General features: G+C 37.3%; 1 protein-coding gene across 4 annotated transcripts; it reads right to left on the bottom strand.

The window, feature by feature from the left end:
• Positions 1 to 9,004: 9,004 nt before the first annotated feature.
• cinp (cyclin dependent kinase 2 interacting protein) lies at positions 9,005 to 12,173 on the bottom strand. 4 transcript variants are annotated; one of them, XM_016664106.1, is made up of 6 exons: positions 12,094 to 12,164; positions 10,715 to 10,886; positions 10,234 to 10,378; positions 9,917 to 10,046; positions 9,431 to 9,522; positions 9,242 to 9,333 (listed from the first exon to the last, which is right to left on the bottom strand). In XM_016664106.1, the coding sequence occupies exons 1-5, from the start codon at positions 12,098 to 12,100 to the stop codon at positions 9,437 to 9,439; spliced, it is 540 nt and encodes a 179-aa protein (XP_016519592.1). In that variant the 5' UTR covers positions 12,101 to 12,164; the 3' UTR covers positions 9,242 to 9,333; positions 9,431 to 9,436. The 4 variants fall into 4 exon arrangements, with proteins under 4 accessions (XP_007578219.1, XP_016519591.1, XP_016519593.1 ...); XM_007578157.2 differs by lacking the exon at positions 9,431 to 9,522 and having other exon boundaries at positions 9,005 to 9,333; positions 12,065 to 12,173; XM_016664105.1 differs by lacking the exon at positions 9,431 to 9,522 and having other exon boundaries at positions 9,005 to 9,333.
• Between the last annotated feature and the right edge of the window lie 38 nt (positions 12,174 to 12,211).

Genomic DNA, 12,211 nt, shown 5'->3' with positions numbered 1-12,211 from the left:
GATTTTAACGACTCGAGTCTGACTCGAGTCCAAGTCAAGTGACTCGAGTCCCCACCTCTGTCAGAAATTACTGTAATATATCTTTAAACCAAACAACATTCTTTTAACATGCTCCATTTAGCATTATGAATTCTATCAAATTACAAAATTAATTCACAAATAACTTTCACTTCTCTAAACCATATTAATTTTATAGTTAGTGCTTTAAATTCAAGACCTTGTCCTCTTTTCTGAGACCTTTTGTATTTAACTATCAAAATAAAATATATAAAATATATTTTAACATTTAAGCATTTTAGCTTTTAACAATGTCCATTGTTTCAGTAGAACAATAATATTTTACATCTTGCATACACAACTATTCTCTCAATATCAAACTGAAAAAGGCGTATTGCTCCTTTAATACTATGCCTCGGTACTCGGTTTCACATGAGGATATAGTTTATCTGGTTTTTCAACAAACCCATGAAAAACATCACCTTTATAAAATAAAGAAACCAGAACAATGTCCTTTGAGTGAGAACTCTCTCAAAAAGTGCAAAATACAAGTTCAAATGAACTCCGCTGTCCTTCAGCTAGCTCCTCAGCTAGCTCACACACGTGTAGAGGCCCGCTAGCATTAGCTCCCATTAGCCTTCATGAACAAGTCTCGTTTTCGTACACAATAACAATTACAAAGTGAACTTCGCGACTCATTAGTTGAGATTCGATTTAAGAACCTTTTAATTCTTCCAAGAAACTAATGTATATGTATAAAACGCATCTTTACTGACCTGTGGTATGAGAAAGACGAGACACACACGTTGAGCTTCCTTCACATTCAACCGGAAGATTTATTCTTCTTGTGTGCTCAATCTTCTCTTTGCCACCAACGCGGCAGCGCCCCTAGCGGTTGTGTGTGGAATTGCATAGGACTAACTAAAATGACACTAAAGAACTTAGTACAATGAGAAATTAAAGATACAAAAATAAAAATTATGTTGGGGTGCCTATTTTCTTACTTATTGTTTTTATTTACTGAGAGCTTGTTTTTCACCCCTTTTACATGATGTCACCAGCGCTTTGTTGTGTAACACGTATAAAACTCCTGTTGGTAAAATTCTACCTCATTCCAAGTCAGTTCGAGGAGAGGAGGATCTGCATTTAATCCAGTAAAATGGCTCCAATGAATTCAATAAGAAGAGAACTCCAGGTCTTAGTGGACGACCTTGCAATTCCCACGATTGAGGAATACTACTAACAAATCCCGGAGGAAGATTGGGAGGATTTGACATTGGGATATGAGGGCATCAGAGAGAACACCAAATATCTCTTGAAATATCTGACAGATGTCTTTTCAGATGTGGTTTCAGACCTGGTTGAGAACCGAGAGTTCACATATCAGGACTTGAAAGCCGTATTTGAGAATATAGTTTCTCAGGCCTTCGCCCAGGCCATGGGCATTCAGGAGACTATAAAAGACGAGTGCACAGAGGTATTTAACATGCTTTTTATAAAGCATGTTATATCGATGGTGACAGCTCCCTCAGATGACCAGGACCCCACCGAGTGGCTCAAGGTGGGGTTAGAATTCAGTTCTCTGGTGAATCCTGTCATCTGGTTCGTCCAGGAACTGAGAACAATGAGGAAGTCACTCGAGGAAGAGCGAAAAGACACGGTACGACTTTTTGTACAGTTGTTAATGTCTCAAGGACTTAGGAAGTCTAAGACACGTTGGTGTCTTAACTACCTGAGAGAGACACATGATCACATTGTCGACCAAATCTGGGCTGAAATTGAGGGATGGCGATACGAAATCCAGCAGAAATGGATTTCTGCCCTGAGCAAAAAGGTTTTTAGTGATATCACTAAAACCTTCAGGTGTTCTGCTAGATGGACTCTGTCCTTCATCGAGAACGAGGAGGTCAACGATGCGATCGTGTCGTGTCTAGAAAGTCACCTTGAAAAGCGGCAGAAAAAGAGAGGCAGCTTTGTTTCAAGGCTTTTTTTCTGGTGCTGTTAATGCCGTGAGATGCTATTTCTCTAAGTTAGGGTTAATAGTGTCTTGCCTCTCTGTGCCTCCGTCAGTTATGGCCCCATGATGCCTCTCTGTGCTTCTGTTGATTGCGGACGCATTACGCCTCTCTGTGCTTCCGTCGATTCCAGACCCAAGAAGCCTCCCCATGCCACATCCGATTCCAGCGACAACGTCCCTTAGCCCTCCGCTAGTCTCAGGGCTTCCAGCTTCCTCAGTTCCAGCGAGCCAGAGTCTCCAGCTAGTGAGCCTGCTGGCCTTCAGCCGTCGAGCCTACAGATGTCGAGCCTTCAGTCGTCAAGTCTTCAGTCGTCAAGCCTTCAGATGGGGAACCAGAGCCTCCAGCATTTATACACTTATTATTACTTATTATTTAAAAAGGTTTGCACAGTTGGTAGCAGGGGCGCTGCCAGGAATCTTGGGCCCCGTGACAAAAAATTAGATTGGGCCCCCCTCGCGCAGTTGCTGTTACAATTTCTTGAGTCTATTTGACCCACAAAGAGCATCACAATTTTAAAGGCTTGCAACTGCCTTGCTTTATTTGGTCCAATACTGATACTTGCACAATACTGCTCATGAATTTTACATCCAACAGTTCACATACTGTATGCAAGTAGGTTGCTTACATTTTTTTGTATTACTGAAATGTCTATGACTGTTGCTTGCCTATGACAAGCAACAGTCATAGGCAATGTGCAAAATATACATAAAGCAATCCAGACTTCTCAAAAATGCTATGAAGTTGCATTTTATTCAAGCTGCAGTACATAACTTTAATAAAAATATGTTTTCTCCATATTTGTTAAAGCTGTACTCCAATCACAGTAGCATACCTTAAAAACACATTTAATTAAGCAAGTATAAAAAGTATTTGATAAACTACTCAAGTATTGATCAACTGATCATAACACCTAATTTAATATTCAAAATGTGTCCTCAGACAGCCAAAAGTATAAAAGTTATGTGAACATTCTGGTACTGTAAAAAGTATTACTAAAATATTTATCGAAATAAGGAATTAGGTTTGGAGGCTGGACCAAGTTTAGCACAGGGGCCAGGATAGTCAGTGTTTTTCCATGGCGACACTTGAAAAAGAATGGGGGTGGGGGGAACAAAAAATCCCCAAAAAACAGAGCAATATTTCATTATTTTATATATTAAGTGAGCCAAAGAGTCACTTGTGACTCCAGAGATTCAGGTTGCAGATCCCTGGCAGATGGAAAGTGTGATCATATACAGCAGCTAAAAGTGCAGCACTATAGTTTTTAATTCGTTGTTAAAATAAAATTGTGAGGGTTAAAAAAAAAAGTGATCCACCACTGAGTATTAACATAAGACATGTATTTAGTATAACTTATTTGGTACCCTGTTGGCCCCCATCTAGAACCGCCCAAGGCTGCAGGTCTTGGTCCGGTGCATTAATAATACATTAAATGACAACTGAAAAATGAATTCATAAAATATATCAACATTTCAAAATAAAACCTGCAGAAAGCCCTAACAAACCCTTTAAAGTAGGAAATATTTATGTATTTAGTGTTAATCTATTTGTATGTCTTGTTCTTTAAATGACCATTTGTATTATTTTGGCTGATATTATTATACATTAAATAAGCAAATAATCAAACCAGTAAAAGCACAATAAGAAACTTACTCATAGCAAAATGTTCTGTACCATATCAGCCTCAGGAGATGATTNGTTCTGAATTCTTTCCCATTGCTACGGGACTTTTGAAGGAGACGCCTGAAGGAGCATAACGTCTGGGAAGGTTTGAACCTGTTAAGAAGTCTACTTTGCAAAACTTGCTGAAGAAGCCCAAAACCTTCGAAAGATGGTTCCTGGCCAGGAGAAGCGCCAGCAGGGTGATCAGCCGGAAGGTTAATATCATTCTTCTACTATTTTTAATAAACAAAAACAAGTTATTACTAAAATAATAATGAATTGTTTACTTTATTTTGTGTTTGTGTGCGTTTTCTTTTAAAGAAATTCTACCTGCTGTATAAAAAAGACAAGTAGCATTCTTGCTAGCATAGACCTTTCTTAACTAATGAGTCTTTTTCTTGACTGAATTTCCAGGAAATGTCAAGAGTGTTAAACTGTGGTGTAGTGATTTAAGAATTAAATGTATTTTAGTTAATTATAATCAAATTAGTTGAATTAATGTCAAATTCTTGAAAAATTAGCTTGTTCGTGACCGTTATTTTTTGAAAATGCTCTGATAAACACTCAGTTTCCATGGATACGCTAAATAAAATACATTAGCTATTTAATGTTACTTAAAAAAACATTTAATAACATGTATTTTCCCCTTTGATAGCCTGTAATTTAATTTAGTTTTATTTTTTTAAGAAAGGAACATGTAGACTTGTTTTGTTTTGTTGTTGTTTTTTTAGCATATGCTAAAATCTGTAAATTGATTGAAACAAAGGTGCTATACTAAGAGTATCAGGTTTAGTGACTTTGCATCCAATGCTTTATTAACGCTAGTGTTTGAGAATAAATCTTATGCCGAGTTGAAAAGAAAGAAGACAAAAATAGTCACATTTCTGTCCAGTTGTTGGAAAATTAGCTTGTTTTTGACCGTTATTTTTTGAAAAATGCCATGATAGGCACTTGGTATCCATGGATACGCTGAATGAAATGCATTAAATATTTAATATTACTTTAAAAAGCATTTTTAAAAATGCATTTTCCCAATACAGTTTATTATTTAATTGTTTAGTTTTATTTTTTTTTCAAGATAGGGGCATGTTGATCTGTTTGGGTTTTCTTTTTTTTTTTAGCAAAATCAGAATGCTAGTATGGGTGAATTGATTTGAAAAATCTAAAACGATGCTATTTAATCTAAGAGTATCAGGTCTGATGATTTTGTAGTCCAATACTTCGAAATTTTGTTGACTTCTTTGAAATATATAGCTTAATATGTCTGTTTTGCATTTGTGGGATGAAACAAATTTGTGAGTTAATTTAAATGGTTTTGTGACTTCTGTGTTAGCTTATTGAAATTTGTGGATAAATGTCGGGGATGTTAGCACCAGTGTTTGAGAAAAATTGTTATGCTGGTATGAAAAACAAAAACAAACAAAAAAGAAAAAAACGAGAAACTGGCTTGTTCTTGACCGTTATTTTTTTTAAATGCCTTGACAAAACATATTTGATTTCCATGGCAATGACATCAGATATGTAGAGGTTTATTAGGATATTCAAATATACTGTACATAAAATCAGTAATTTCCATTTATGATGATGATAAGCTAATGGGTTGTAGCCACAGCTGTTCTATCAAGCCATTGGCCCTTCTGACCAACACCAGCAGGAAAGGTGGGAGAAGTGTCTTGACCAAGGACACAACGACAGGTGGGCCATTGCAGGGCAAACTCCTACCACTGTTGCCCCAGTAATAAGCATTATATATGTGTGGGGGTGTGCGTGCGCACGCGTGTGTCTGTGTCTTAGTGATCATCAATCAAAGCTGATTTTCAAATACAAAATAATGATTTCTTTGTGAAAATCAGCTTTGACTTTGGTGTCCAATTCTTGGCAAACTGGATGGTTCTTTGACCATTATTTGAAAAATGCCCAAACATATTTAGTTTCCATGGATACATTGGGGAAATTATATAAAATGATTTCATTAAAAAGTTTAGAAGGACAAAAACTTTTCAAACATGTACCTATAATAATGTCCCTAAATTATGTAGTTTATCTCTTTTAGGTCTGATTTTAGAAATGTTACAAATGCTTATGGTGATTATCTTATTTTGTTTTCAAGCAATATTTTTTTAAATATTTTATCTAAAACAGATAAACAAAACTAGATTGTTCTTGACCTATTTTTAAAATATGCCCTGACAAGCATGTTTGTTTTCCATGGATGCATTGATCTGAATCCAATAAATAAGCCTAATACTTAGAATATGTAAAACATTAATTTCTAATGATTGACTTTAATATATGTGTTTATTTTTTAATTTTTAAAAGGGGGAAAAAAACATTTGAGTTGGTTAAAATCAGCTTTGATGACTTTGGTGTTCAGCTTTTGGAAAGTCCGACTCTTTGTTTAGGAAGGTATAATTTGCTTTTTGGGATGGATGTAACATATTTGTGAGTTAATTGAATTTGTATTGTGATTTATATGCTAGTTATTTTAAATTTTGGAAAATGTCAGTAATGCTGACTGTAGTTGTTTTGGTTTGAAATATGTAGTCTCTATGGATACATTGCTTAAATAATAACACACAACTTTATTCTTAGAAAAAATCTTTAAAGAACAATCAATAGGCGCTTTCGTACTGCACGGTACGGTACGGAACGGTTCCAGCCCTGTTGTGTTCGCATTACACTGAGGGCGCCATCGAAGCGGTGTTGGACGGTATTATTTTTAAAACTAAACAATGGTTTAGTTGGTTGCTAACTGCCAATTTAATAAATTCTTCTTTTAATAAAGAAGAAGAAAAATTTACCTCATCATTTGACCAGGTCATCGCCCTACATTGAGACGAATCCATTGTTAATTAAAACTAATAATAAAAATATTGCAAAGAGCACTCTTTACAAAATATAGTAGTGAGAGCCAGCTGTCAACGGAAAATCAACGTCTGACTCCTTAACAACCAGCGGCCAATCAGCTGCTGGTTCTAAGCAGAACCTCTTGGCCGGCACGATTGGAACCACAGTTCTTGTGGTTCCATGGGGCCGGGTGGAACCGGTCGCAAGTTGTAATGCGAACACGCTCGGAACCGTTCCGTTCCATGCAGTGTGAAAGCCCCTAATGTGTGCCTGTTGATTTCACAAAGTAACTCTATTATTTATTGTAATTACTCAAGACCAGAAAAAAGTGTTTTGCTCCATTGCAGTTTAGTGATGTATCATTTTCATAAGTTAGTTGAATGTTAACAGTGAATGTTAAAATTCATTAGAAAAACAGTGATCTCGGTTTCAGTTAGTCTGGTTGTGATTAATTTGTTAGTTAACATTTTTGGTGGGATTGTGGAGGTTTAACACTACTTGTGTGGTTTAAAAAGTTATTTCTGGTTTTAGAAGATCTGTTTTGTTTTATTCAAATCTTTGGAATTAGAAGTCAGTGCCTTTTCCAGGTTTCAGAAAATGCCTCAAAAACACATTTGGTCTCCTTGGATACGCTGCTTGAAATAAAACCTTAATACTTGAAGATTAGAAAAGTTTTTAGATATATATTTCTGTTTATATATGTTTTAGATATACATTTCTCCTGTGTTACTAAATAGTTTAGTTTATATTTTTATTATTGTTCAGTTTTATTTTTCTAAGAAAGAGGAGTTTTGAATAATTAGTGGTTTACAAAATGCTGTGTAAACCACTAATTATTTGCATATTTGGAGCTGTAATATATTTTCACGCTGATTACGTTTTCAGAAAGAGTCAGCAATATTAATGGTGGTGTGGTGATTGGAAAACTTATTTTAGTTTGAGAGAATTACTTTTAGAGAATCCATTTTGTTGATGTTCTTTGTCTCCACAGAGAGTAATATTGACAGAATTCAAATTCAAAAATAATTTATTAATCCCAAAGGGAAATTAAATGTTGTTGTAACTTATTAAGTTTCTTCAAAGAATTATTGTACTCTGATGGCTGTTGGCAGGAAAGATCTTCACTCAGATACTTCTTAGCCTCATATGTTTTTGACTATGGTGACTTTATTTCTACAACTTTAGAGTTGTAGCAAAATAAGATGCCAAAACTGAACTTGAGGACTTTGCAGTCTGCGAGACGCAGACTGGAGAGACGGTTGTCTTTAGTGATTAACATTAGCTTTTTGTGTTTAGTGTTAGTTTCTGATACTTTTAATGAGCTTAGAGGTCTAGTGTTAGCTTCTGCTTTTTTATGCTTAATGTTAGCTTACTATACTTTTTGTGTTTGGGGTTTTAGCATAAACTTCCACTAAGTTTTTATGTATTTAGTGGTTTGGTGTTAGATGCCCCCCACAGAGAGGTCAACTGCTGACCCCACCCTGTGGTTTTAGTTGGCTTACCACTTCACAGCTGAATTTCTGTCTTTCTCAGTCACTTCCACTTCATCAGAATACCACTAATAATAGACTGTGGAATATTTAGTGGTAAGAAAATTGCACAGATAATCCAGTTGATTCAAACAAACGACTCTTGACTCTTCCAAAGAGGATTTGGAAGTGCAGGCATAACATGCAGGGAAGCATTTACTAAAAAGGGGTAAAGTTTGTGATCCAGGCCATGAGCAAATGGGAAAGCAGCAGTTTGGTTTAATTCTGAGAAAAGAGCTCTACAGACGAGATTCGCTTTATATGTGTTGATAGAAAAGGTCAAGAGATGCTTTCAAGAAATGAGCTACTGTATGAAGATGATAGGCGTAGCCAACAAGTATTTGAGTGTGGCGCCGGGATGCATGTGGTTGAGTTATATATGCTGAACAATATAAATTTAGATTTAATCCTCCACAGCAACAGGCAGAGTTCAAGCATGTTCAAGAAAAGAGCGTTGCCATGGGGAGAGAGGATGGAGACAAGGATATTCTGGAAGAGGAGGATAGCTTCAAGAGTGAAAGAAGGTTTACACGACAGAGGACAGAGAAAAAAAGAACAGGAGATGGAGATGGTTGCAGCCCGTCAGATCATTTCAACTAATCTTAACTAATCATAAAAATAATGAATGGATCAGCAACTATCTGTAACCAGAGCTCTACTGAACGAGGCTGGCTTGCTTCTTTCCTTCTCCCAAAGCAAGAGTCCATTTCATATCCCTGTCGCCTCAGGCATGATCAGTATGAGGAACTACAGCAAAGTCAATGACTTGATGCTATTGTTTGGATTTTCTTAATGATGTGGAAAAAAAACATAATAAACCCAACTAATCATAAAAATAATGAATGGATCAGCCTAAAGACTATCTTTGATAGATTTAGCCAAAATCCTACCGTACAATGTTCTAATTAGTTAACTGGATCAGGAAGAAACGACAAGAAAAATGAAATAAAGTCTAAAATACAAAGCTAAACCTTTATTTCATCGCACCAATTTAACCGTTTTATTTACATATTAAGAAAAACAAGCAAGTTTCAGGTGTTCAAGTGAACCAGCTCAATACACTGAGTGCAGCGATGATCACAGCGATCGATGACCAGTCTCCAGCAGCAGCGCCTCCAGGGCTAACCGGGTCTGGGCAGGGATGAACGGCTGGTGGAGCCAGCAGGACAGGTAGACCATGTGCAGGTCAGCATCGGTGGTGTGGGCCAGTTCCTGCAGAATCACCTGCTTCAGCTTCAGCTCCTGACTGAAGGCAGCCAACAGAACCCGAGAGGACTCCTCTGAAACACAGGTAGACACATGAGTTCATAAAACCACGGAGGCTTGAAGGAGAGGACCATGGAGGGGTTTTTATTTGTTGACATTTCAGCATGGTACCTATTCTCAGCAGCCTTTACAAAGTTCGTGCGACTGCTGGAACTGCACAGAACAGCACCTTAAAGACCTAATCAACTCTAGAGTCCAAAAGCCTAAGAGTGTATAAAGAATGAAACATAAATAAACCACAATAATTCCTTCCACTGTTTTTTCAAAGCAAAAAAAAAAAAATAGAAACACAAACTGTGGTTCTTAAAACAGCCTGAAAAACTATGGAATTTGATTTCAGCTTTTTCTAGATCTGGATAGAATAGAAAAATATTCATATTCTGTTGTCAAAATGCTGCGAGCCTCCTTCCATGTGCCCTTTCTATCGTCTATCCATCCAATTCTTCCTTCCTTGCTTGCTTCCCTCCATCCCTATTCTTCCTTCCTTCCATGCTTCCTTCCTTCCTGACTTATCACTGAAGCACACAAACAAACCACATCAGAGTTTAGTCAGAGTTCAGAGTGAAACACCAGGGATCTAACCAAAGGTGGACTAACCAAACTCTTTGGTCTTCCAGCTGTGGCAGAGAGGTAATGTTCTTCCTTCAGGTCCAAACTGAAACTCCTCCAGATCCTGGATTCCTTGCTGTACACTCATCAGATGCTCCATCTTTGCCACTATGACAACCTGAACAAATGAAAATCCCTTTAAAAACAAACCTGTGTTGGATCTAGCATCTGATGTCGATGATAAGGCCATGTTAATGTCGGCCTCAATATTAATTTGCTGCTCCTGATAATGACAGGAAGTCTTAACAACCCGAGTCTTCATTCAGTTGATTCGTATGCTCAGCTGAAGCTAAATGAAGCATCACCATTCGGTCAACGACAGCCTGCAGCCTGGAGCATTCATCCTGCAGCTCTGCTGCTCCAGCTGCCTGCTGCTGCACAGCTGAAGGAAACGTCTGACATGCTGAAGCTGGAGAGAAGTCATCCGGAGGCTGCTGGTCTCTCTGAGAACTGAGGAAGAAAATAAAACAGAAAAATAACAGTCAAATGGTGATTACATTTTACATTGAATAGTTTCTGGGTCAACTATTGGCTAGAGGACAATCTCACTGTGAGCAGCTGAGATTGTTCTGAGTAGATTGGAGCAAAAAAAATATCTCATTTTGTTTTTACTACGGTGGTATAGGTGAGATGTAAATTAATTAGATTCATGGGGCTAAATCACCACATCTTACAGCCATCAAATGTGCTGTGATTAGTATTTAATATATTATTAAAAATCTAATTACAGTACGTTTATTAAGAAAACATCAAACTACAGGAATGTAAAGAACTGAGCACACTCACTTCCTCATGTTGACGATGTTTGTTGCAAACTGGAATCCGTCGTCGTTCAGTTTTTCCCACTTCAGCATCAGGTTGTGCCAGTCGGCCGCATTGTCTTTGATCTTCCGAGCACTTCCTGTGATTGCAGAGAACTTTGTGTTGGACGAGGACATTGGAACATCAGCTGGGACACCTGGAAACACATTCACACACACATTAACACAAATTGTCTCCGTGGAAAGAAACAGTCCATACTTACTTATTCCTATGCATAAAAACAAACCAAGATGAACACCGCACTGTATATTAGATCATATTAGAATGATAGAATTGTAGAAGTCTTTCAGCATGGCAGGTTAGAGTTCTATCCACTGTCAGGAAATCTTGATGAAGTCTATAGAGGATTCCCAGCAGAAGGAGAATGTCATTTAGATGTGAATTGAGCAAATCGGTGTGTGAAGGTGCCATAATTTTCTCTAACTGAACATAAACACAACTGAAGTTATTACATTTTTGGACCAAAAAAGGAACAATCTAGAGTCAGCAAGCAGCTTCAGTTGTTACAACTGCACAGTAATGATCAGGCCTGAAATCTGGGTGTAGTGATAGACTCGGACCTGAACCTTCAGAGCCACATGAAAACAATTACAAAGTCGGTCTTTTATCACCCAAAGAACATTTAAAGGACTGATGTCCCAGCAAGATCTAGAGAAACTCATTCATGTGTCTATCTTTAGTCACTGGAGCTCAGAGGATAGACTTTAAAATACTGTTGTTAGTTTATAAATCACTGAATGGCCTAGTAGTAAAATACATTAAACAGAAGACCTGCTCCAAACCTCTCAGGTCTTCTGGTTCTGGTCTGCTCTGCATCCTCAGAAACAGAACCAAACATGGACAAGCGGACTATAACAAGCTTTTACATTACTGACGATGAAAAATTACTTTTCTTCATCATTATAAACTGTTTGATGGGTAATTGTGAGCTATAAATCTCTTTAATCCCGTTAAAATGCAACTCCTTGGTTTCACTAACCGATGTTTCCCTTCCCAATATGGCGGGCGCATTGACGTGAAGCTGCAACTAGGGCCCAGTATGTAGCTAATTTTTGACTATGGTCTGAAATTTGTGTTATATTTGTTGACAGTTAGTTACTGTCATTCTATTTTAGTTAAGAATCGGATCAGGAAACATTTATTTAAGTATAAATGTAAAAAAAAAAAAAAAAAAAAATCGGACGTTACCCTGTATCCTAATCCAGTTTTCTAACACAGCAATCCATAAACTGCTGCCCAGACGACCACCCTCCGTCTGTACCTGTCTGCAGATAACCCACCACTTTCTATTTGAAGGAAAAATATGTTACTTACATTAACACGTTAGTCCGTTAGTCACCTACTTGCCATAGTTTGTTCTTCTTCTACTGCTTCTTCGTTTTGTTTTGTGTCAGATGGGCCGTGAGCGCCTCTAGCGATCAACGACCACTATAACCAGAAATACAGACAGATAGATAGATA

This window comes from Poecilia formosa, unplaced genomic scaffold, assembly GCF_000485575.1.
Source record: "Poecilia formosa unplaced genomic scaffold, Poecilia_formosa-5.1.2 Scaffold468, whole genome shotgun sequence".
Taxonomy (NCBI): Eukaryota; Metazoa; Chordata; class Actinopteri; order Cyprinodontiformes; family Poeciliidae; genus Poecilia; species Poecilia formosa.
This window is presented reverse-complemented; position numbering and strand designations above follow the sequence as displayed.